Source organism: Euleptes europaea, chromosome 1 (genome assembly GCF_029931775.1).
Source record: "Euleptes europaea isolate rEulEur1 chromosome 1, rEulEur1.hap1, whole genome shotgun sequence".
In the NCBI taxonomy this organism is placed as follows: domain Eukaryota; kingdom Metazoa; phylum Chordata; class Lepidosauria; order Squamata; family Sphaerodactylidae; genus Euleptes; species Euleptes europaea.
In genome coordinates, this window is record NC_079312.1 from 132,192,957 (window position 1) to 132,220,372 (window position 27,416).

Here is a 27,416-nt window from a genome sequence, read left to right on the forward strand (position 1 = left end):
AATGGCTGGGGTACGTGAGCGGGATGAACGGCTATGACCGGAAGAAGACTGTCTAGATGAAGACAGATGAGAGTGGGAGTGGCGAGAAATGGATCGGCGCCGATGACTGGATCGGCCCTGTCGGCTCCGACAATGGGATCAACTCCGACAAGAAGATGACCGGTGTCTGCAGGAAGCGGACCGACTCCGACGATCGGCTTGACGTCGAGAAGATCAACTCCGATGGGTAGATCGGCGACGCCGCAAGTTCAGCTGACGCCGAGTGGATCCGGACGAAGCTGGGGATCGAGACTGGCGCCGAGAAGTCAATCGACGCCGAGGCCGTTGGCCGGGCTCGAGATGGGACGAACCCTTCAGAGACTCTGCTTGGTTCCTTTCAACCGAACGTTGGGAGTCTTGATGAGCACTCACAGGAGGGGGTGGTTGATCGGCACCGACCTGGAGCTCTGTAGGTTCTGCCCGAGGCCCTTTATCATCAGGCCATGGGGACTTGTTAAGCACCGGAGGCACATCTTTATAGAGGTGAAGGAGGTGCTGTTTGAACTCAGCCAAGTCTTCCTGGGCCCTGCTCGGAACCGAGGGGGTAGCCAGGGAATGAGGAGGCGAATCCTCGATGGTAATGGGCTGCTGTGCAGCTTCGTCGGGAGCTCGCGACTCAGACGGACGAGGCGAGCGAGGCGACTTGGCTTGGGATCGGCGTCGAGGGGATGCCGAGGGCGACCGGCGTCAAAGGGACTTCGGCGACCTCAAAGGTGATCGACGCCGAGGCGATTTTGAGCAGGACGCATGGTGTGAGGAGCCGCGGCCATCTTGCAAAACCGGAGCAATAAACTTTGCTGGCCGAATAACGACGGAGGAAAGCTTCTTAAAAGGGCCAACATTTTTGGACTTTTTTGTAGTGGGTCCCACTTCGGATTGGGACTTACCGAAGTACCCGGTTCAGCAGAACGACCTCGTGGGCGAAGCGACTCTTTGTAGAGATGAGAAAGTAACCGAGTCGATCGAACCTTCAAGGCCTTGCTGGTGAGTTTGGAACAACTTTTACAAGCTGCCGGAATGTGGCATTCCCCCAGACAAAGGAGGCATTCAGTGTGGGTATCATTCTTCGCCATCTTAGTACCACACACAGTGCATTTCTTGAAAAGTGGAGCTTTTTTGGGCTCCATGGCTAGAGAGAGGTGCTGACATGTTCTCTCTCCAGGGCGGCAGAAAGAGAACTGGTGGGAAAAGTGCTCCCTCCTCCTTGGGTCATGTGATCGTGGGCGGGGAGATTGCATGCCCCAAGGGGAGGGGGAGCACTCTCTTAGATTTTGCTAGAAGTTGACAAATCTTATCTGTGGCTGGCCTGCGCCTGCGCAGTCCCAATGTGGGACTGCATAGAAGCCACGCAGATGAAGAGGTATTCCGTATAGCGGATGAAGAATTTCAACTCAGGTCTCCCAAGCCACTGTCTATGTTCAAATGGTTAATAAGGGGCATATCTACCTCCTTAGCCACTGTCTATGTTCAAATGGTTAATAAGGGGCATATCTACCTCCTTATAAGGTTATCAGCTTTTCCATAACCCCTTTTTAATAGCTTGAGCGAATTATATTATCAGCTGATAATACTTTTCTGCCTGTCACAAAAAACTTCACCTACAGATTTCTGCATACCAATCTGTTTTTTTCCTGGGTCACTTGTTAATATTACCTATGGTTGAATTTAAATATTGGTATTTGGAAAATGTGCATAGACAATTTCAACATGTCCAGTTGTGATCCACTGTATGAGGGAAAAAAAAGAACCGAATTGTAGAAGGAAAAAGGGAATCGGTGCTTCCAACCCTTACTCCAAGGATTTCTGAACAGTATGCACTCCAGTGAATAGCAGATAATCCTTGGAAAGAAATTTAAAGCCAGGGTGGATAAAAATCAATTATTAATTTTATCAGATTTTTAAAATTTATATTGGATTTTTTTTATTTAAATCATATTTTTAAAATAAAATGCTTTTTGAGGAAAAAGCTACCTAAATATAGTTTTCTATCCAAGATATTTTATAGTCCAAAGCATGAGGCTGTATATTTATGCACTGTTTACATTTTTTGGTAAATGAATTCCATTAATCCATTCACAATGTCATGCTCTTCCAGAGGTTTCTGTAAGATTATTTTGGGACGTTTTTCTATCTAGAAGATATTATCACAGATGCTTGGTTTTGCAGTTCTCAAAACTGTGAATTTGTGTCTGCCGAGATAACGTGCCTCTTTTTCACAGCAAAAATGTTATAAAATATACATACAATGTTGAGGGAAAAGACCTTAATCCCTTTGTTCCTTTGCAAATCTATGTACACAGAATCAATCCCCTTCCTCTTAAGTGCTAAGTTTCAAGTTCAATGAATAGAAGATTGTTTGGAGTGGAACAGATCTGCACAAGGAGCTAAGTGTGAGGAAGGAGAGCAAGCAGTAAAAATTAAAGTGACACCTTTTCAGCAGAATACCCCAGAAGTCTTGGGATCTTTGTGTGTATAGCCTGAGGTTTATATTATTCTCTCCCTTGAGGAGAAAATCCATAATGCAGGCAATAAAAGAGACCCAGTTTGGGAATATTTTAATGAAGTTCCACTGCCTATGGGTAGGTTTGCCAATCTCCAGGTGATAGCTGGAGATCTCCCGCTAATCCAACTGATCTCCAGCCAATCGAGATCAGTTCCCCTGGAGAAAATGGCCACTTTGGCAACTGGATATGATATTGAAGTCCCTCCCTCCTCAGGCTCTGCCCCTAAAATCTCCAGGTGTTTCCCAACCCAGAGCTGGCAACTCTACCCATGGGTAAGGCATGCATGCATGCAAAATGCAAACACTGCAACAAAGAAATGCAAGGCCTAGTGGCCCGAATGAAACAGGCAAGCCTATTATATTAGGTGCTGTGGAACACAGGCAGGATGGTGCTGCTGCAGTCATCTTGTTTGTGGCTTCCTAGAGGCACCTCGTTGGCCACTGTGTGAACAGACTACTGGACTTGATGGGCCTTGGTCTCATCCAGTAGGGCCTTTCTTATGTTCTTATGTAGGAGATCATTCAGCTCACACTAATTTCATAATTATCTATGTATTTCAAATAGTATAACCAAATCAGTAATTTTTTATATAACTGAAAAACTAATCTGAAAAGTCATAGTTCTAAAAATGAAACCTTCCTCTGGTTGTAAGTATTAAGATTATACCAGCAAGAATGAGACTTTATGTAAAAAAAACCATGATTTAAATGAAGTCTTACTGACTAGTGTTTTAAATCGTGATTCAAATCATGATGTAAAACAAATCTACCCTGGTTAAAAAAACTATAGAAAAAAAATCAAGATTTTATCCCAGTGAAAGACTTTATCCCAAACTCAACACTATTAAGGTTTTTAGACCTGAACCAGATTTAAAGAAGATAGAATGTTGCTCTTAAACAATAGCAGCTGTGTCCAAGTTTAGATTAGAAGATGAGATCTCAATTACACAACAAAAATACTTGGTCAAAACAGGAAAACAGAATGCATCAGTTACAAAGCCAAAGGATTTCTACATTAAATCACCAACACCACAACATTAACAGTTATCTCATGGCTGAAAGAAAGGGACCATCAGCCACAATTTGAGATTGGGAGGGTGATCTTCAGATATTTTTGCCCGCCATTCAAAATAAGTACTAAAACAGCACATTTTTCTAGATCCACTTATTATCCAGTCATGTGATAAACAATGGATTATAATCTTGGAAGTTCGTTTTTCTAAAAGGCAAAAGTCAAGAAGGAATGAAACACTGATAGCAGATAAGGTGTTGCTTTTTTGATTTCCAGTCACAGCTGACTTATGGTGACCCTGTAGGGTTTTCAAGGCAGGAGATGGTAAGAGGTGGTTTGTCATTGCCTGCCTCTGCATCACACCCCCTGGTATTCTTTGGAGGTCTTCCATCCAGATACTAGCCAGGGTCAGGGCTGAGAGTGTGTGACTGGCCCAAGGTCATCCAGCAAGTTTTCATGTCCCAGCGGGGATATGAACTTAGGTTTCCCAGAACCCAGCCTGGCACTGTAACCTCTACACCATGCTGCCTCTCAGTAGATGATACTGCTTTGAAGGCTCTTATTAATAGCTCAAGAATTAGATTTTTATATAGGTACACCTCAGAGATATTGCGGGTTGGTTTCCCAGTGCATATAAAAGTTATGTTTACACTATACTGTAGTCTATTAAATGTGAAATAGCATTATGTCTTTTAAAAATATACATACCTTAATTTAAAATACTTTATTGCTAAAAATGTGACACAGACACACAAAGTGAGCACGTGCTGTTGGGGAAATAGCATCAATAGACTTGTTCGACGCAGGGTTGCCACAAACCTTCAATTTACAAAAAATGCAATATCAGCGAAGCACAAAAAAATGAGGTATGCCTGTATAAGAATTCTCATTCTTCACGGAGTTCTCTCTGCAAACTAGTACCCATCCCCTTTGGGTATGATGCATCCCTTTACCTCTCTTTGCACCTCATTGTACTTGTTTACCTCAGCCTTCTTTTAACAACAATTTTGGACATACTTAAGATCCGTCATTTCTGCAAGAAGGTTTGAAGGTTACATGTGTGGCCTTTTAGTTATTCTTCACTGTTCAATATGGATAAAGAAAAGCATTGATGAAGTACTTCTATATCAGAATTATTGGCCTGTATCCATCCATTTTTCAACAAAAAAAATCCAATCTGATCAGCAAAATTTTGGTCAAACAGAAGAAGTGACACACTAATACTAAAGACTGAGTGATATTTAACAAATATTTTTATTTTATAGCATGTCTTTAGGTTGTATATTAGTGAAGCCATGCTCCTGCAGAAACGTAAGCTGACAAATACTGGGGGTTACCGCACTTTGTATTCCCAGCGATGTATTAAGCGTTTGAAAATGTTATAAAAAACATCGCTTTAAAAAGGGTTTTGGATACCACGGCTAATAAATGGTTGGAAGACGTCTTCACAGCTAAAGGGGCCAAACAAAGTGTGAACAGTATTTTTTATAACATTTTCAAACTCTTAATACATCGCTGGGAATACAAGTGCGGTAACCCCCACTGTCTCAAAGACAGCCCTATAATACAAATTAATAAACCCAGAAGAGGTGCAAACTGCTTCTAGTGGAATTTAGGGCTGTGTATGTTATCATCGATTGTTCCATCATTAGCCAGGAGATGTTCCAGAAAGAACCAGTAGACTATCCTATCACATTTTGTTTATTCTCGAAACAGCAGATCAACATGCAGGTTTTCAGTATTCTCTTCTATTTTTTTCTCAAGTATTCTCTTCTGTGGGTAGAGGTTCCCTTGTTAAGGTCTTTGCCTTTCAAGTTATGTTACCATTACCCTTTCCCCACTTCCTGTGAGTTAACTCTTACACTAGTAACTTTCACAGCACAGGGGTTCTCATTCTTTATTTGGAGAATGCCCAAGACATAGTGATAACTCCCCCAAAAAGCAACACGAGCAACAGAGAGTAAGACCGGCTGACAGTTCTTTGCAAATGTCATGAGTATGTTATTAAAACTGACAATGCTAACATATTGGCTTGGATCCAGACTAGATGTTTCCACAGGCACAAGGACTTCCATCCATGGAGCCTGATTTTCCCGCCCGCCCCCTTCCACAGAAGTCCAAAGTGCCCCCAGAAATCCTGCTTCTACAAGTCTTTCTCCCACAGTAGCAGCATTTCAGGGGCACTTTGGACTTCCACAGGAGGGAGCAGGCTGAAATCCTTGAACCTGCGGAAATCTTACTCTGGATCTAACCCATTATAACTAGGAAGTTCAGATCCCCGCTCAGCTATAAGCCTACTGGGTGACCTTGGGCTAATCCTTCCCAAATCAGCCTAACTTATTCTCTGGTAGGTACTGACACCTTCCCAGTGACGGGAGGGTAAAAATAGAAGTGGGGGGAACCACTTGCACCAACCTGAACTTCCTGAAGTAAATGCAGGATAAAATGTGATGGGCACATAGACAGAATATGATATGATAGTATGATAGCCTGAGGTATGATAGCCAGGCTAAAAGAAAGGAGAAAAGAAGAAGCACGGCAAAGCTAGATACCCCAGCCATCATTATCCAAGACTATATCTTCCAGATCAAGCCTCTATAAAGATGACACACACAAAGATCCCAGAAAGACGCAATTGTGTGCAATGGTTGGAAACCAGCAGGCCCCTCCTCCAGCTGCTGTTAATCCATTACGTGCATTCTCTGAGGCAAACAGACACATCAAACAGGCTGCCATTTCTTTGATGTGCTGTTCTTCAGAAGGGGAACAGCAGGCAGATTAGATTGCCTCATGTAGGGATCTGACAGGGCCTGTAAACATCTTGTGTAAGGACTAGAACACGCTGAGGAGGAGGAGCAGCTAACAATAGCTTCCAGACCTTCTTCAGACCCAATTAGCAAAAATGGACACTACGGACCTGGGGGGAAATTCCAGTGGGTTTGCCATACTTATCCCCCTCGTGTTCCAAGAATTGCAGCATTCCAAGTATCCATCCAAAGAGGACTGCCAAACAACGATGAAGAGCCAGCAGCTACAAAAATGGCTAGCGGCTACCAGGATCAACACTGAAGTAGCCACTAAACCATACAGGTTGCAAAAATACAGAAGCTCCTCTATGAGATTACATATGGCTTTTAAGTGTGAATAGAATGCAATGAAAAGTCATCTGAATGGCTGCTTTCCCATCCCAGAGGGTAGGAAATCCCAGCTGTGTCTCATGGGCTGCAGTTAGTAATAATTAGCCCTTCTATAGTTTTTCTCATCTTCAAAAGAACAGTTCAGCTAGCACTGTTAAAACCTAAACCAAATCAAGCCAAATGTCTGCATAGGGGGGAAATAAATTATTTTAACCAAGAAACCGGGGCGGGGTGGGGAAATCACTTATCCGGATTCATTCACCTCAGCTGATGTTTTCCCTCAGCTCAGCAGATGAAGCTGCACTACGCTGGGTGTAGACACTGACGCCTCTAGTCCTATAATGCCGGCCTGCCACTCAAAACTTTTCCATACCTCACATCAGAGACCAGAACGTGTGTTCTGTCGCTAAGCTATGACCCCTCCCAAAGGTGGGCCAAGTCTTTATTTGTAAGTTAATTCCCATCCCTTATGATTTTTTTAAGGGCCACATGTTAGCACAGTTAAGGGCAGCTGGGGTGGTCCAGGCCCAGCCAGGTTACTGACCAGCAAGCTATTAAATCTCTAATATCATCAGAGCTTTATTTGAAGGCAACATTAGTCAGGAGTAAAAGTATTTGAAAAATTAAAAAGTCTTCCCCCTAATTAAGTGGCCACAGCTGAAAGTCGGGGGTGGGGGTTTCAATTCAAAGAAAAACTTCCTGACTGTGCTAGGGGAGGGGAAGAACAAGAAGAACTACAATAAATCTTCCAAAATAAGATTCCAACTTAATTAAATCACTTTGCAGAAAAGTAAATAAAAACATTTATAGGATTAGGGCTCGGGGGATATATATATTTAAGGGGCATCTCAGGCTAAAGCTGTGTAAGACAACAACAGCAAGGAGCCAATGCTTCAGTGGTAGAGTACTCGCTTGCATCTCAAGTTTAACTCCCGGCATCTCCAACTAAAGGGTCTCAGACAGACCCTTCTCTGGCTGAGACCCCGGCAAGCTGGTGCCAGTCAGAGAAGACAATAGTTATCTAGATAGACAAAGGTTTGACTCAGTAAAAAACAGCCTCACATGAAGCTGCCTTATACTGAATCAGACCCTTGGTCCATCAAACTCAGTATTGTCTACTCAGACCAGCAGCGGCTCTCCAGAGTCTCAAGGCAGAGGTCTTTCATATCACCTACTTGCCTAGTCCCTTTAACTGGAGATGCCAGAAATTGAACCTGGGACCTTCTGCATGCCAAGCAGATGCTCTACCACTGAGCCACAACCCCTTCCCATGGCTCATATGTTCAACATGCAATGCCAGCTGCATGAACAGAGTAAACCTGTGTATACTGCTTTGTGATCAGAAGCCAACCAAACCAGATTCAAAAAGAAACACTAACAAAAATTACTAATTAAAGCTTTCAGCCCTACAAAGCATATGTGATGTCTGTTCAGGAGTTGAGCTTTATGGGGGGAAAAGCATTGTGAAATTTCTTCATAGAAATCAATACTGGATAGAATGTAAAGCTTAGCAGGGATCCAGAAACCATCAAGCTCAACCTTCTGAAGCATGTTTTTGCATAGGCAAAGCTCTTCAAATAAGTTGGCTCCTGTTAGGGCTGGTTAGTTAACCAGTTTAAAAAAAGATTTATTTGGTGATCAAGCATTGTCAAATTCTTTAAAGTTAAAAAACTTTAAAGTATAGTTTTCCTAATAAAATTAATCATCAACAGGTTTCCTACTGCTGCTGGTTAAAAAATTAATTTAATATGTTAATATTGCACAAAAACAGTTAAGTCAGAATAAGTAATTAGTTTTTAAACATTAGGTAAAGTTCCTATAAATATGAACAATTTACACCTTCTCTTTGTGAAACATGCGAATGTTCTCTTTGGTTTTTATCTTGAGAACTCAGCTATAGCTTCAAAAATTGTTAATGAAATTAAACAGGAATAAAGCAATGGCATGTACCCTGCATCTTCATGCAGGGAGTAAAGAGCATTCTGCATTCCTCTGTATACCTGTAGCCCCATTCAACCTCCAGAGAGATTATTCCCAAGGTTGCAGGACCTGTGCACGTAAATAGCCGTGGGGGGGGGGTGAAGTGTGGAAGGATAGGATGATGAAATAATTCCTTCTTCCATAAATCCAGCTCTGCTGAGGAAAGGAGTTGATTTCATCCCCTTGTCCCGCCTCACCCCAGTCTACCAGTCTGTATTGCTGATAACCTCATGGATCCCACGATCTTTCTAGGGGTCAGAAAAGGCTGAAGGAATGGAGAGAAATGCAAGACAACTCCATGAACATTTCATGCAGGAATGGTTAGATACATTACATTGTAAAAGCAGTTACTATCATCATCATCATCATCATCTTTAAAGACAAAGTAGGTAGCAGGCCAATTCTTCCTGTTTGGCGACACCTGAAATTACAGCTAGTGGCTAGTAGGAGAGGTTTTTCCATGCAAGCAGTCCTGCCTTAGTCCCGCGCTTGCTAATAAATGACACAGTACTGAAATAAAAAGCTGCCAATTATATAGTAGCATACTTGGTTTCAGGAAATAGTTGACAACATTTTACTGTAGTAAAATAATAAGTGGTCAGTTAACAGTATCTGACTGGTCACATGACCAGTATGCTAATACTAGCTGATAGGGCTGATAGTTTCAGTCTAATGTCTTACATGCTGCACCAAGAAAAACCTGATGGACTGACAGATATGGTCTCTGGAGAGACCGGCATGAAGTGCAGCAGTAAAATGATTAGAAGCTGTATACCAAAAAATAAAAACCTGAAAACTGGTGCACATAAAAATTTATTCCAACTACAAGAACAAATATATTTCCATCAATACAGATCTTACTTAAAGGAATTATGGAATGTCACCTCGTAGACAAGGCAAATGGCAGAACAATAAGTGAACTGGAGGCTCCTTGGCCATGTTCAGGTCCAATATTGGACCCATTCAGTCATCTCTCCCAGGCCGATGTTTACAGGATCCTGATGGTTGTGACACCCGCCACATGCCTCCTAGACCTGTGCCCCTCCTGGCTGGTCAAGGCCAGCAGGGGTGTGGTGAGGGCTCCTCTGGGGGACATTATCAATCTGTCCCTAAGTACAGTGATCTTCCCAGGGAGTTTGAAAGAGGCAGTGGTGCATCTGCTCTTAAAAAGAACATCTTTAAAGCCTAGTGATTCTGGCCAACTACCGCCCAGTGTCTAATCTATTTTTCCTGGGTAAAGTAGTTGAAAGCGTGGCTTTCACAGGGAGCTAAAAGCGCACTTTTTCTATATTGGAAACGGAGGCCATTTCCACAAGGTGTATTTGCCTTGAGTTCAATGCTGTTGGGAAGGGTATTTTTTTCCTGCATCATGGTACATTTACATACCTCCAAAGGTTTCCCTTGTTTTTCTCCAAACCTGCTTTGGTTCAAAATTTTGGGAAAGATCTCAACAAAGCTTGGATGGCTGCTTATGGGCAGGAAATTTCTGATGTTCCCACACAGCAGCCTTTCCCGCAGTCAACATTTTCTCCTCGGTGGTGGTGGGGGGCTGTTTTTAATTGGCAACTGACTATTGTAATATTGCTATAATATTATAGCAATATGTATAAAATTCTCTGAATTCCCATCTTTCATTTTTTAAAACTATCTAACCCTTTTTGTTACAGAGATATAAAGTGAAATGCACATCTCTGCAATGAAAGGGGCTAGAGCAGGGGTGGGGAACGTCAGGCTCGGGGGCCATTTAAGGCCCGCGAAATCATTTGGTCTGGCCCTTCATGGGTCTTGGCAGATCTCTAGCTCAGAAGGATCTAAGATGGGCGATCTGCCCCCTCCCTCGGACAGGAACAGCCTCTGTTCAAGGTGGATGTGAGTTTGTTTTGCCGAGAAAAGGAACCTTTTTCCCCCCTTGCCGAAAAGTCATTAGCTATGGAGCTACTAGGATCGCACAAGAAACTGTATTAACCCTTTCCCACCTGGGCCATGGAGAAACATATTCCCTCTGTACTACAAGAGGGCTGGGGGCGAAAGTGGCGACAATGGAGGGGTTAAAGGGGGCAGGGCCAGAATGCACGGGGGTGGGGTGAGTTCTTAGCCAGTTTGTCCTTATTTCATACCTGCAGATGGAGGTAGCAGGAGACGACCCCAACCATACGGAGCAGGAGCAACTCCAGCGTGCGGCTGGACAGCTACGCCCAGCTGGTGCAACAGAGCATCCTGTGCCACCAGGTGGGTGAGTGTGCCACCGGTTGGATACCTGCCTACTTGCCTGCGTGGGGGGGGGGTCATCTGGGGAAGCTGCCTGCTTGGGGCTTGGTCAGCTAATATTTAAGTTGATAATTTTGTATGGCCCGCGAATGATGTTATAAATATCCAAATGGCCCTTGGTGGGAAAAAGGTTCCCCACCCCTGGGCTAGAGACTTGCTTTAAAAAAAAAATGAAAGCTGGGAATTCAGAAAACTTGTTACTCATATTGTTATAATATTATATCAATATAATAATATTGTTGTTGATTAAAAAACACCTGGTGGTGAATGTGGTGGGAGAATGGCCCTGCAGGGGGACTGAGGCTGGGAAACAATCAGGAAACCTGCCATGTAGAAGTTCTGTTTCCACAGCACTATACTGGCAGCTGCAACAGGAAAACTGAAAGGTAAAGGTAAAGGTTCCCTGTGCAAGCACCGGGTCATTCCTGACCCATGGGGTGATGTCACAACTCGACGTTTCCAAGGCAGACTTTGTTTGCAGGGTGGTTTGCCGGTGCATTCCCCAGTCATCTTCCCTTTACCCCCAGTAAGCTGGGTACTCATTTCACCAACCTCGGAAGGATGGAAGGCTGAGTCAACCTTGAGCCGGCTACCTGAAACCGACTTCCATTGGGATTGAACTCAGGTTGTGAGCCGAGCTTTTGACTGCAGTACTGCAGCTTAACACTCTGCGCCACGGGGCTCCTAACAGGAAAACTACACGTGCCTTTTCCCAGGTTTTGCCCTCATCTTGACATTCTTCTTGTTTTCTTTTCTCACATGCCAATTCAAACTTCCATGTGCCCCCCATGCAAACAAAGATTTAACTACCTGCGAAACAAAGATGCTTTCTCTTTCTGCTTCAGATCTGGCAGTTCCCTTGATTAACAATTTCTGAGACTTTCATCCCAATTAGGTGGTTAAGAAAAGTTACAGGTGTAAGCATGTGTCCCGCTGAAATTAATGGAAACAAATACCGGTAAAAGGATGGAATAAAGAATCTGAACAGGATGATAACTATAATTAAGAAAATAAATACAAAGGTAAAGTACACAACAAACCAATGACCTGACAAAATTTCTGTGTGCATCCCTAGTTTTTAAACACAACAATTCCCAAACTCCACAGTAGGGAACAATAATTTGTAATATTTTACAAGAAAAATGTAATTATATAATTCAAGGCCTTTGTGATCTCACCCACAGAGCAGGCAGCCCACTGCATCTTTGTGCGATTTACTGCTCTAGCTTGGCCTCCATTCAGTCAGCCCACAGTGGAGGCAGATAAGTCTGGTTTATCTGCATTGGATCAGATCATTCAATTACTCCCAATGCAATGGAATTATCTGAAATTCAAGAAGGCTCCCTGTTACCTTTCTGCATGAGTCACTGTTCTGGGCATGCTTCCTTTCAGATGGGCACCTCTGAATGTGGTAAGTCATACTCAGAAACACTCTGAGAGTAAACAGCTTTAAGAGTGAAGTTTGCCTCCAGTTGTAAATCAGAAGAAATGTGCTTAGAGATTTTATAATCTCAGCAAATGCTTTCCAGCACTACATATCAATCTCTCCCAGTACACAGGAAAGCCTTCCACAGCAGGAAGATTCAAATGAAATAAGAGTACAGTACAGTACTGAAACCACACTAAATAGAAGAACAGGGCCTGAAGAGTAAATTCTATTATTGCAACCCCAATCCATAAGAGTCCCTTCCTCCCAGTTGTTTTTCATGGCTAAACTGCATGGCAAGAGCTCCAATCCAAAAACTCCAACATCCAGCAAACTAAGGCTTACAGAGTTTCTACAGAGTTTGGATATGGCAATAAACATAAAATTTACACGCATCTGTCATTTTAAACATGGGGAGTGGGAGCTGGGGAATTACTAAATTGAGGCAAAAAAATCTTTACTTGGGAGGGGATTTTTTCAAAGCGCAGCGTAACATTTTTCAAATATTGTGTGTGACTAACAGTGCAATCCTATGCAGAAAAAGCATAGGCTGGAGTGGCTCTGCACAGGTTTACTGTGTGTGCCACAACACATGGACTAATACAAAGACAGGAAGATAATAGATATAGCTTTTGTTAAGTGTCTCAAACTGGAGTTCTTTGCACATCATACCATCATATAGTCTGACAAATACAATTTTACTTGTGAGATTAATGTCTGCAATGTGTCAGAGGAATAAAAACACAGGAACTGCAAATCTACTGGTTGGCAGAGTTAGAACGCTCATCTGCTTGCTGTTATTTGTACAACTGTCCAAACTAGCCCACCCAGCCTTTCCAAGTGGGTTTGTCATCTCAGCTTTGGAAGACCTAGTATGACAGCAAGTCAGTAACTCCTTTAGATGATTATTGGAATGGTTTCTGAGGTTGAAAGGAATAGTCGCCAATTACACAATCCTACAACACCACACGTGGACTATGGAAAAATACTTCCAACAGAACAGTAGCCAAAAAAGTCCCATTTGATCAGAGAGAACCCAGAGCTAGATTCAAAAAGTGGGAATGATGAAAACTGCACTAAGCTGACAGCTCCTTCCCAATTGTCTGACAAATCCTGCTAACAAGGACAGGGGGAGTTAATCACTCTGCAGTAGAAAATGTTTATGAAGCTTAGCCTTCTGAGCCTCAAAAGCAACAAAGTTAAGTAACAAAATTGTTTTTGGAGAACAGATCATTAGCTTGACATTTGTTTTTAAAGAGCAACCATTGTTCTTGAATCCACTTCAGACAGAAGGAAGCATTAAATATGGACTGCAGCAAGAGGGAGGCAAACCATCACGGAAGTCTGTTAATCCATAGACATCACACATTAAAGACAGACTGCTTTCAAGGTAGCGCAAGGCAAAGGACAGCAATAAGGCAGATCTTCCCCTTTGAACAACATATGATCAAAGGTTTGAAAAAGACCAGTCAACCAACACTATGAGACCAAAGCTTACTTTATGTCTTTCTGCACAAAACATGTCCTAATCAAATTTTCTGCAAGTCTCTTTCAATAACAATGTCCCACCGGCACATAAGAAATTGCATGCAAAATACCCCTGGTTTATATGTGCACTCTGACACAGAAGAGGGGGAGTCCACAGTCACCAAAGATATTTTTTAAGTAAACAAAACATTCGCTCTGCTGTAGGAGGGATGTGCATAGCCCTGCTGAGATTTGCCAATTATTTTCTTTAAGGAAGGAGTCTCTTCAGTTGAGCTGTGCTACAGCAGAGTACAGAACCCTGCAAAGAGCATGGCACACGGTGGATGGAGAAAGAAAGCACAAGTTGCATTGCTCCAGTCACATCACACAATATCCCACAACTCTTATCCAGCTACATTCCACACAGGAACCGTGACAGCAACAAGTAGCATTAAAGTGGAAGAACCACGTTTTCATAGGTCGAAAACAGTAAGTGAAAATATGACGCTCCTAGCACAAGAAGAGTAATACTGAGTGAGACATGAAGACTGTGTCAAACCACAGTGAAGCAAATGTATATTAACTGTGCAGTGAGCGAGAAAAGGCCCCTAGAGTTTAATGGCCAAGGGACACACACTTGCAACTGTAACCTCACAACCCATGTGTGTTAAAAAGCCGCTGCAGAAGAATGTAACTGAAAGCAGAAAAGCAGTGATGCAGGCCTTATTCTTTTCCTCAACCATCATTTCCCTGCTACAAATGTTCAACCTTCTTCCCCCCACATAGTTTAAAATACACATTTGGTTACGTCTGCATTTTATACCCAATGTGGTAGGGAGGCAGCTTTTGGGTGGGGGTGATGTGGAACAGGAAAACAGGTAAGGAAACAGTGTCCTCAGATATGCTATTAACTGCACCATTCCATAGTGAATTTTAGTACAAAGGGCCCCCAAACTACAGTTGCGCATTCATATATAACATGTACTTTGGCTTCAAGGGGTGTCACTTCACATTCTTTCAACTACTGCTTAACACAGGAGGGGGGGAGGAATTCTCGTTTCTCATTGTATACCCCATACCAACACCATTCTCTCCAAATGCAAGCTGTGCAAGTCAAAAACAACACTGATGTTGAGTTGCCATCTGCTTAGCCTGCTGCTGCACCAGGGTTTTTTTGTTTGTTTGTTTGTTAACACAGTGATGCCATCAGAGTCTCTAAAAGAAACCAGCAGACTGATCCTGAATGAATCAACCTTCTTAAGAACATACAGAGCTGGCATCTATCTTTGGTTCTATCCAGAGCACTGACTATTAACTTATTGCTAATCTGTTCAACACAGTTATGAAGTAAAACAGCAAGGTTAAATACCACCTGAGTTTTGTTTATCGCAAAATAAATGAGGTCTTACTGAAGCTGAGGCATAGCTTCTATTCATTATCATTCTATACCTACATTTTATGTCTTAAACTTTCTTAAAACATTTCTCTAATTATTTCCTCTTTGAACTCACCTGGTCTGTGCAAAATGACCAAGAATCTCCCACAAGGTCTGGCTGGAGCAAAACGTGTCCTGGAGCCTCGAACCATCATCCAGCTGTAGTGCAATCCGTACCTAAGAGGTAGAATCCAGTTAATTAAAAAAGGAATGAGTGGGTCCCACATAACTGTTGGTAGAACGATACTTGGTGAGCTGCTTAAGGTCACATCTGGCAAGTCAGCTGTCATGGTTTACATCTGGCAAGCAGAATCCTGGCCCCCAGTCCTGGGTTATGACTATTGCTTCAGAATGGCAGACATTTATGTCATTTAGCACTTACAAGTAGTGATCCAAAAACAAACAACTGACAAATACAGATCAAGTTAAATTCCAATGCCTCACTAGCGACAGAAGTATAACACACAGTTCTTAGAGCAGAGCTACATGTTCAACAAGGATCACACAATGGACTGTACCACTTCAGCATACAAGTGAGAGATCCCTTCTTTAAATGCTCCTATTCGAGAGAATCAAACTGCTGCATGGGGTTATGTGTTCCATAGCACCCAGGTTGTGAGAAAACAAGAACTTGATTATTTAACCTAAAGCAAAGCAATCCTAAGCACCCAAACTGCAATCCTAAGCACCCTTTCCTGGGAGTTAGCCTCGCTGAATAACATGGGACTTACTTCCAAGTAAACCTGCTGAGGCTTATTTCCCAAGTTAAGTACAGGGATCTCTAAACCAACAATATGCGTTCCCTCATTGAGGAGGCTAATCCATTCAAAATGCCCCAATCCTCCATGCATCCAGCTGATATTTATGGCTTCCTGTCCTTGACCTTGTCTCAGGTCTGACATTTCTATTGCATAAGTCAAGGCTAGTTTCTACTTGAGTTCATCTTGGGAACTCTCCTGGGAAAGCGAGCTCAGAACTTTTTTGGGGAATTATAACTGAAACTGAGCCCCCAGGAGCCCCTCTCCAAATCTTTCTCATCAATTCCCATTTTCAGTCTTATCTTGAACCCTGCTCTGAAGCATATTGGTCACTTACCCTTTCTTCCCTGATAGGCCATCTTTAGACTTTCACTCCAGGTCTGTTTTCTCAGGCCCTGACCACCCAGACCTCCACTTTTGACTCTGGCTTTGCACTCGTAGTCCTGTCCAGAGCTTCAGTTCCTGAACTTAGCCTCCCAAGATTTTGTGCCACATTTAGCTTGCTTGCAATTCCAGTCTTGCCCCATCAGCATTCTCAAGTTTTAGGAGTCTGAAAGATCTTGCAGCTGGTCTAGCATATGGAAGTTTGCATGGCTTTTACCCTGACAGCATATGGAAGTTTGCATGGCTTTTACCCTGACATCAATCTTGTCGTCTGAGATAAACCTGGTTAACATGCTGTGGCTGGAGCATAATCAATGTGGGACAGTGGTGCCACTTTTGCAGTTACCATTAACCAAAACAGCCACATTTACTTCCATCCCAGGCTTGAGGCCTGCACCTCAGAGAGGGTCACATAAGAAGAGCCGTCCTCAATCAGACCCCAGGCCCATCCAGTCCATTCACATAGTGGCCAACCAGCTATCTCTAGTAAGCCCACCAACAGGAACACTGCAACAGCATCATCCAGTCTGTGCTCCTCAGCAACCAATTTAAGGAGACATACTACCTCAGGTACTGGAGGGAATAGATATCCATCATGATAAGTAGCCACTGATAGCCCAGCCCTCCATGAATTTGTCCACTCCCCTTTTAAAGCCTTCCAAGTTGGCAGCCATGGACACATCCTGTGGCTGTGAGTTCCACTAATTAACTATGTACTGTATGAAGAAATCCTTTTGTTTGTCCTAAATTTCCTACCCTTCAGCTTCAGTGGATGACCTCAGTTCTAGCATTATGGGAGGGGGAGAAAAGCTTCTCTCTGTCCATGCTTGCCATGCATAATTTTATAAACCTCTAGCTGGTGACTGTTACAAGGTGGGGACCACCTGGAAACCACTGGCCAACCACATTGTGGCCCTACGGGCGAATGGCTCCCTGGAGAAAACGGAGGACAGCAAATAACCCACAAACCAAAGTTACAAAAAACAGCAAAATAAACACACACACGGTACTTTTTGGGTAATAAAATGGCCACAGCTTTTTATTAATCACAACAGAATGGAGCATTGGCGGAAAACCATGGGGGCAGATCCAAGTATCGGATCACCACACCTGTCAAACAGAGTTGCACTTACCTGTAACTGCTGTTCATTGATGTCTTCGGTGCAGACACACATGTGGGACTGCGCCTGCGCGCAGGCCTGCCGCCGGAAAAAATTCAATAGCCTTAGTCCTCAACCGGGGATGCCCCTCCCTCACAGGCGGGGCCGGCCTTCGCGCCGTGCAGCCCGCATGCTACTGGGCGGGGCATCCCCATCCCTCCTCAGTTCCTTCTCCGCCGCCGACCAAGACTGGCATACACGCACCAGCTATAGCTTAATCCTTCTACTAATAAATTGTTTCTTTTGTTTCTAGGTCGACAGCGGGGTCGGAAGGGAGGGATGTGTGTCTGCACCGAAGACATCAATGAACAGCAGTTACAGGTAAGTGCAACTCTGTTTTCATCTTCTGTCTTCGGTGCAGCCCCACATGTGGGATATTAGCAAGCTTACCCAATAGGTGGTGGGGTCGACTCAGGAGAAAAGGGTCTGCAGAACTGCTCTACCCACTGCTGCATCCTTCCTGGCCTGCAGGTCCAGAGCGTAGTGCTTCACAAAGGTGTCTTCTGAAGACCACGTCGCCGCTCTACAGATGTCGCCCACAGGAACTTTTCTATGGAGAGCAGCAGAAGAACCCTGCGCCCTGGTGGAATGCGCCCTAATGCCCAAGGGGCATGTCACCTTCGCCTGTTTATAGGCTATTCTCACCGCCGTGACCACCCACCTCGCTATAGATTGGGCCGAGGCGGCTCTACCTTTCTTAGGACCTTGATAGCATACAAACAGGGATTTGGACCTTCTAAATTGTTTGGTACGGTCAATATAATATAGGAGAGCTCTTTTTACATCAAGGGTATGTAGTGTCCTCTCTGCCTGAGAGGAAGGATTGGGAAAGAACACTGGTAGAACTAAATCTTGGGCTAGGTGAAAGGAAGAGATCACCTTGGGTTTAAATCTAAAACTAGGGTGGAGGACCACCCTTTCATTATAAACCCTGAGAAAAGGGCTATCAATACGAAGGGCTGCCAGCTCCCCTACTCTCCTAGTTGATGTCACAGCCACCAGGAAAGCTATTTTAGCTGACAAGAATGACAGATGTACGTGAGCTAAAGGCTCAAAGGGTGCTAGCATCAGTTTGGCTAGGACCAGGGAGAGTGACCATTGGGGCGTTAGTATAGGAGTAGGAGGAAATAAATTATTAAGGCCCTTCAGAAAGCGTTTTGCAAGGGGATGGGAGAAAACTGTATAACCCTCCACCTTATCATGGAAGGCTGAAATCGCAGCCAAATGTACCCTTATGGATGAGACTGCCAGTCCCCTCTTGGTTAATTCCAACAAATAATCCAAGATGCTAGGAACAGGACAGGTAAAGGGAGAAAAACTTTTTTGATTTGCCCAAGCTAAAAATCTATCCCACTTCCTGTCATACGAATAACGAGTCGAGGGCCTTCTAGCTTGCAAAAGGACCTCCTGAACCGGCTGTGAACAACCCACTAATGAGAGGGAAGGATTCTCCACGCCATGAGGTGTAGTCTCTGTACATCGTGGTGGGCCAGTTCCCCCCAGCGAAGTAGGTTCTGGTGGTCTGGAAGTGGCTTGTAATTCCCCCCCGCCAGGTGTGTAAGAAGGGTGAACCATATCTGTCTCGGCCATCGGGGTGCTATGAGAATGCAGTCGGTGTTGTCTGCAGCTATCTTCCCCAGAACCCGGGCAAGCAGGGGAAAAGGGGGGAAGGCGTAAAACAGGCGGTTCGACCAAGTGAGCTGGAACGCGTCTCCCAGGGACAAGGGGTCGCTCCCCGCGAGAGAGCAGAATTCTACCGCTTTCTTGTTGCCCCTGGTCGCAAACAGGTCTATCTGAGGAGTGCCCCATTCTTGGAAAATGGGGAGGATAAACTGATCCTGTAGTTCCCATTCGTGGTTTGTGGTAAAAACCCTGCTCAGGGAGTCCGCCCAGGTATTGTGGATCCCCGCAATATGCATGGCACGCAGGTCTATGTCGTGTCTCCCAGCTATTGCCCAGATCCTCTGGGCTTCCCTGGAGAGAGGAATGGAACCGGTGCCCCCCTGTTTGTTTACATAAAACACTGTGCAGGAGTTGTCCGATTGTAAAAGTGTTCTCGAGTTCTGGAGGATATCTGAGAATGAGGTAAGAACATAACGCACGGCTCTCAGCTCTAGAAAATTAATGTGCATAGACAACTCACTAGGAGACCATCTATCTTGAACATAGTGACTCCCGCAATGACCACCCCAACCCTCCATAGAGGCGTCTGTGGTGACTGTAAAACTCGGAGTCCAAAACCCCAGAGGGATCCCCTTAAGAAGATTAGGCTCAGAGAGCCACCATTGTAGTGATCGCAGAACAGGCCTAGGGATAGACAGTCTATACCACTTGGAGTGTAGGACCGAATGAACCAATTTTGCAGTTCCCTCATTTTAAGCCTGGCTAGAGGGGTCACTGCAGTGGTCGATGCCATTAAGCCTAATAATCTCTGTATAGAGACTACTGGTTGGTGTCTATATCTCATAAAAAGCTGGACTAGCCTCTTAATGGAGGACACCCTCTCAGTGGGGAGGAATGCCCGACCTGTTGTGGAATCTAACACGGCACCAATAAACTGAGCTCTGGGAGAAGGGTTTAGTTTAGACTTTTTCAAGTTGACCATCAGTCCCAGTTTTGAACAGGTAGAGAGAACCAGCTGCAAATTGACGGAGAGAGACTCAGGGCTAGAAGCCGTGAGCAGCCAATCGTCAAGGTAGGGATAAATCGTGCATCCCTGGTCTCTGAGGAAGGACATAACTACCGCCATGCATTTCGTAAATACCCTGGGGGCCGTGGCAAGGCCGAAAGGGAGGACAGAATATTGAAAAAATTCAGACCCATATCGAAACATTAAGAAGTGTCGATGTTCAGGGTGGATAGAAATATGGAAGTAAGCATCCTTCAGGTCCAAAACTGCGAACCATGTATGAGGTAAAATAAGTTCCATCACAGAGGGTAAAGAAACCATTCTGAACTTGGAAACTCGTAAATATTTATTCAAAAATCTAAGATCAATAATGGGTCTAGAGCCCCCATCCTTCTTATCAACCATAAAGATACGAGAAAAGAATCCCAAACATGGGAGGTTAACCTTTTCAACAGCACCCTTCAGGAGAAGTTCACCTAGTTGGGGTGCAAATTCTGGGAGTGGGTTATCTGCCGCAGAACTGGCAGAGAAACAAGTAGGGGTGGATTTAAACTCCAGGTGGTAACCCTGGGAAACAACCCTGAGAACCCAGGTATCAGAACAGATAGCCTGCCAGGCCTCAGAAAAACTTAGCCAACCTATTCAGGAACGGTAGCCCCTCCTCTGAGGGTTGCGGAAATAGTCAGAACTTTTGTGCGGATTGTCTCTGATCTTTGTTCTGGGGGTTAGGGTGAGAGCGTGGCTTAAAACCGTGTTTTGGTCTAGGTTGCTGATGTTGGAATTTATCCTGTTGAGGATACGGGTGAAACCTTTGAAATCTCTGGTATCTGTTGAAGGAGGGACCGAAAGATTGCTGACGGTATTGAGGTTTGTCCCTCTGTTGTTGGTGAAAAGGAGGAGCCACCCCTAGAGAACGGGCGGTCTGGCGGTCCTTCTTGAGGTTCGTGAGAAATTCTGTGGTTGACGAAGCAAACAGGGTATCGCCTTCAAATGGGAGATCTTCGATAAGTGATCTCGTGTCCAACGGAAGGGCAGTAGAGCGAAGCCAGGAGTGGCGACGTAGAGTGATTGCTGAAGCCATCGTTCTAGCTGCACTATCTGCAGCGTGTTTGCCTGCGTTGATCTGCTGTCTCGATAAGCGAGTGGCCTCTGCTTGGATAAGACGCATGGCATTCTTAGACTCCTCTGGCAGCAGGTCGATATGAGGGGCAGCCTTCTCCCACAAGAAAAGCTGGTACCCCCCCATGATGGTTTGATAGTTGGATATACGGAAACTCAGGGCAGAGGAGGTGTATGTCCGTCTGCCCAGCTGATCAAGTCGTTTACTCTCTTTGTCGGCAGGGGTTGAATGTGGTCCCTGGCGCTGCCGAGATTGCATCTCCGTGGTCACTATGGAGGAGGGTGGAGGGTGAATTGTGAGGAATTCAGCCGACTCAGATTTTGTCCTATACAGGTTTTCTACCTTCTTGGAAGAAGCTGGTAAGGAAGCAGGTTTCTTCCAGAGAGATGTAGCTATCTCTGAGAGGCCCTCCAGTATGGGGAAGGCAGCAATGCCCGGTGTATCGGGGTATAGACGACTAAGGATCTTGTCCTTGGGCCTATTGTCCGTTGTGGAGATATTAATGTCCAATGCTTCCGCCATCCTTATCATTTGCTCCGTCCGGAGCCTGAGATCTTCAGATGGTGAAATAGCCTCTGTGTCCCCTACCAGTTCATCTGGTGAAGGTTCTGATACATCCTCAGAGCTTTCATCCCTTGACCCTGTTTCCTCAAGTTCGGATTCCGGTCTAGGAGTGCGCTGAGTCAGAGGGGTAAATGGAGAGGGTAGTTGAGGTGTATGAAGGACCACCGGTTCGCCTCTGATGGAGAGCCGTCTAAAGCGGCAGAATTCAATCCAGTCCTTGACCAACTCTGGGGAGATTGTGGGCCCAGAAGTGGAGGGAACTGGTTGGAAGATCTGTTGTGGTACCGAGGGGGTCGGTACCATGGAGGCTGGGTCTAGCGGGTCCGGATCCGCAATCAAGAGAGGGTCCTCGAGGGGATCCAGGTCTGCTTCAGAGAAGGAATGGAACGGAGAGTCCAGGTGAGGCGAGGGAGTCCTCGGTACCGATGGTGGTACCGAGGGCGGTGCCGACAGTGGCACCGACGGTGGTACCGAGGGCGGCACCGAGATAGAGACGTCCGGTGCCAGAGGTCTTGGTGTCTCCGCAGGCCTCTTATGTACTGGATGGCCGGAGCTAGACGGCTTGTCAAGATGTTTCGTCTTGCGTTTGTGCTTCTTATGGCTCCGGGACGGATCCGAGGAGCTCGGATCCGAGGGTCTCGGTGTCGAACTGGTACCAGGGATCGGTACCGATCTAGTCGACTGCGTGTCTCCCGGGGTCCTAGAACCCGTCGAAGGGGAGGGAGCCGAGAGAGCCTTTTTCCACAATTCGGCGCTCAGCCGGTGCGCGCGAGCATTGCGAGACCGGGTAGAGAAGCCTTGGCATATGGAGCATTTAGACACGTTGTGACCTTCGCCTAAGCAAGTTAAGCAGAGTTCATGTTGATCTGAGTGCGGTATCTTGGCCGGGCACTTCTTACAGATCTTAAAGGGGGCCTTAGAGGCCATCACGTAGTCAGCCTTATTTGTTAACGTCCTTTAGTTACTTATTTTATTTTTAAGTTTCTTTCTTCTTATCTTTTTTTTTTTTTTGTAGGAAAGAGAAGGAGGGCCGGGGCGCGGCCCACAGAACTTACGAACTCGGAGAGGTAAGGCAAGGAGCTCCAATCCAGGCGGCGGCAAAAAAGGAACTGAGGAGGGAAGGGGATGCCCCGCCCAGTAGCATGCGGGCTGCACGGCGCGAAGGCCGGCCCCGCCTGTGAGGGAGGGGCATCCCCGGTTGAGGACTAAGGCTATTGAATTTTTTCCGGCGGCAGGCCTGCGCGCAGGTGCAGTCCCACATGTGGGGCTGCACCGAAGACAGAAGATGAATCTGATGTATCGAAAGCATCGATACATGGCCCAACCGCCTGTTGGGCAAACCACCAGAGTAGCGCTTAGATGGCCCCATCAGGATGGGAATCTCTGTGTGGAGCCAGCGCCACCTGAGATTGGAGCTCCGAACACAAGCCCCGCAGCTGGGCAACGGTGTTGTACTCCATCCCAAGACCCCTTATGGGGGTCCCCACAAACAGGAAGGAAAGGCACCTCTTCCCATCTTGGATCAGACCCCATGCACAAACTGCCCAAAAGCTGTGACGGAAAAGAAATACAACGCCGCAGTCCCGCCTGGAAAGAGGACGGTGGCTGGCCGCATGCCGCATTATAAAGGTGCGGCGAGAGGCCGGGGGTCAGGCAGCTGCCTGACGTCACTCCCTCACGCTCCCCCCCCGATCGCCAGGAAGACCGCGGGGCCGGCGGGGTCTCGCAGGACGAGCGGCGCCCCCCCTTCTCCCTGGAGCCGCCCGGGTATGTCCACAATGCCCAACCTGTTTATTCAGGTCGGGTTTCTTTTTAAAAAATGACAGAAAATGCTGTTTCTAGTCACCACCCACCTCACCTCTGAAGGAGGCAGCACAGAGAACAGGACTTGAGAGGCAGATCTTAACCAGCAGGCTGGACAGTATGGGATGGGACCCTGGTCCCAAGCCATTTAGGGCCTTAAAGGTAAGAACGAGCTCTGTAAACTGTGTCCAGAAACAGAAGTGTAACCTTTAACTAACTCTAAACTATTCTCATCATCGTATACCTCCCCAAGTATATTCAGTCCTCATCTACTGTCTTCAGAATATTTTTCCTTGGATTTATTTATAGAGTCATGTTTTTTTAGTATACTTGGTGAGTCTCCCAAGTCTGCTAAAGAATACTTTGTAAATGAATGAAAAGGAAGAATTTTGCAAAAATGGCTTAGTGAGGACTGAAGGGCCATTTTGCACTTGGGAGTCCCAAAGTATGTAGAAATCTCTATCTAGCCTGTGGACGGCCATTATGTAATCATAATGGAGGCCAGCCATTTCTTATAGGAGTGATAGCAGAATCTGTCCAAATAATTCCATAACAAAGGAAGACACCAATCAATCAAATAGGATGTATCTGACCAAGGGAGTCAAGCACAAGTAGAAAGGAAAATTAGTCAGCAGAAATTCAATGGGATGAGCTATCAACAAGGATGTTTTGAACATAACCTGTTCTGGTAACTACAAATCTACTTTTCTTCTTAGGCTACACTCCATTTCTTGCCACTAACTCTTAAAGTACTTGGATATACCACAAAGTTAACTTACCCCATGTGTTTTCGTGAGATGAAATAATGCATCTTTCAATAAACATGGACCAGTAGCATCCGTGGGAAATTAATTTTTTTAATGGTAACAGCAGCTTGGAGGTACTAACACTCTTGTAGCTGTTTCAGTAAGGAAAAAATCTATTATGAAGAACAAAGTCACCTCTCCCCCCCTAAGCCATGGATTTCAGGACAATCTACACACCAACAACTTCAACCAGGAAGCCTGAACCAATAGGACATGCATGGTTGGCCAAATGACTCCCATAACATTCAAAACTAACAAACAAGAAACTCCTGCACACAGAGAAATGCTATCATTACATTTTTTATTAGTATCCTGGCTTTTGATTCTGAATCACCAGAGGCCTACGTTTTTAAGCTTTTTGTCATAATAAAGAAGACTAAAAACGGTTTCTAAAGGGTGAATACTAAGATTCCTTGAGAAAACACTACCAAAATTTCCAGAATTGGCAGCACTTCAAGAGAACTGAACCAACACTATTATCCCAATCTGGTTTGTTCCTCACACAGTCCTCATCGGTGAGGTATCCGAGGGTCTGGAAAAGGAGACAGACACAACAAAATCTTTCCAATATTTTAAAGAGAGTTCTTTTCAAAGTCAACCCTAGACACCGCAAGCTTTAACACACACCACTTTCATTGGCAGGGTCTATTTGCTGTCACTTGGGATTTGGGAACACATCCATAGGAAGTAATGCATCTTACCAGCCACCAATCTTAAGGTGTCAGTGCTAAGTAGTTTCATCCCATCATTAACATGGTTCTTTCCCAGTTTCTTCTTCGCTCAAGACCAATTTTCAGATTATCCTTGGCTGCATAAGCGTGCCGACAGCTGACGTTACTAGGCTATAAGACTCCTGCCCAGAAATCCACACTGCCAATTGCATCAATTTAGGCAACAGTTCAAAGCCATGCATGTCACGAAAGTCATATTCAGGCAATTTTAAAAAGCTTCACAGAAATCCCAAACTACATATAAAATGTTAAGCTTTTATCCAGCAAATTGAAAGCCATGCCAATTAGTTTCTAAGTTTACAAACACAAGTTACAAAACTGATTAATAGTTGAATTGCTATGTTAGTTCTTTGTAACAATATCCTTCCTCTGACCACAAAGAAATCTGCTTTCCTTGCCTTCCATACATCTATTTCTAAAGGCAGAAAGCCTTAACAAAAGCTACTGTGGATGCAAATCCAAGAATAATTACATTATTCCCTGCAGCTCTGAATATTCATGGACTAACAAATCTTACAGTATCTCTCCTTCCTGGTTGGGTATTCCACAATTTTATCAGGCTAGCAGTGTCTGATGAACAGTGAAAATGGATTTCATGTACACATCCATTACCTAGAATCGCACCTTAAGAGTAACACAACCTTACAAATGATACAGCCATTTTAAAACCTCACTTTCAGAATCTGGTATTCTGGTTCTGGCAAACAATGCATCCCCCCAACCCTATATTTTACTAGTCAAAGCAAATTAAGATAATTCCCTTCTGGGTTACCTAGAAATTTCAACAATGCCATCCTAAACAGAGTTATACCTTTCTAAGCCTACTAACTTCAGTGAACGTAGAAGAGTGTAACTCTAGTTAGGATAGCATTGCAACTTTCTTATTTCTAATTGCCTAGCAGTACAATAATCAGCTCAACACCTAATAGGAGCAGATACCAATCACAATACTCAATACATAGCCACCAGTAACCCAAAGTGAAATCTTACTCTGTTCTTTCTTAAATATAATCATCACATTTCCTTACTGCACAGAGACACCAACACTCCATTTTAAATCATCAGTGTTTTGTTATCAAAATTAAAAATATTTGAGAAGGTAGTATATGTATGTAAGCACCATCAAGTCACAGTTGATGTACGACTACCCCAACAAGGGGCTTTCAAGGCAACTGAAAAGCAGAGATGGTTTGCCACTGCCTTCCTCTACGGAGCCTTCCTTGGCAGTCTCCCATCCAAGTACCAACCCTGACCCAGCTTAGCTTCCAAGATCTGACGAGATCGGGCTATACCACGCCACCTTCCTTTCCCCCAGAAGGAAGAACACACAAGGCAATTTTGATTAATCTCTGCTGCTTTAGAAGCAAAAAATGCAAACTGTACTCAACCCTGGCCAGAGTCCATTAAAGCATACCAGAACAGATAATGAGTTCAGCCAGAGTTGCAGACAACAGTGTATTCAAAGTTTAAAGGGATCTGTAGTAACATAAGCTGCCAAGAGCTGGCACAATGAGATACTGCTCCTTTCTCTTCTAGTTTCATGCCTGTGTCCTACTGTTACAGGTAAGGTACCATCCCTTTGGAAGATCTGGCAGATTCTGTTTGAAAGGCAAGACTATTAGACCAGGGGTCGCCAAACTCATTAGTCAAGAGAGCCAAATATCAACAGTACAACGATTGAGATTTCTTTTGAGAGCCAATTTTTTTAAACTCAAACTATATAGGTAGGTACACTGTTTATTGACTTAATAAACTTTAATTAAAGTTTTAAGTCTTAATTAAACTATAGGTACACTGAATAAAACTTGACATCAAACTTAATAATGATCTTATTTATTGATAAAAATTAACTTGTAAGTAAGGTATCCATAACATTAAATCATGACAATGACTGCAGCAGCAGTACTGTCCTGCCTGTGCCCCAAAGAACCTAACAGGCCTGCTCCTCTGATCCTGGACTAAATGACCCCAAATGACTATTGAGGGCAGCCGACCTAGAAAAGAGAGCGGGCTCTCCAGGGCTGGGTGGGAAGGCATAGTTTGCAAGGGACATGATTCACAGCAGCTCCCACGTGAGAGAAAAAACAAACGCATTTGGCGCTTCTCAGATCAGAGTAAAAATGGCTTAGAGGGGGACGCAACATAAATATATTAAATCCCCCCCGGGGGGGGGAGAAGAAAGCAGCAGGAGCAG

At 44.6% G+C, this 27,416-nt stretch overlaps 1 protein-coding gene across 1 annotated transcript in view; it reads right to left on the reverse strand.

The window, feature by feature from the left end:
- The window catches only part of ASPSCR1 (ASPSCR1 tether for SLC2A4, UBX domain containing), a 102,212-nt gene that overhangs the window by 56,909 nt on the left and 17,887 nt on the right, over positions 1-27,416 (reverse strand). Inside the window, exon 4 of the mRNA XM_056857737.1 lies at positions 15,344-15,444. Within this exon, the coding sequence (XP_056713715.1) occupies positions 15,344-15,444 (101 nt within the window). The remainder of the gene's footprint in view (positions 1-15,343; positions 15,445-27,416) is intronic.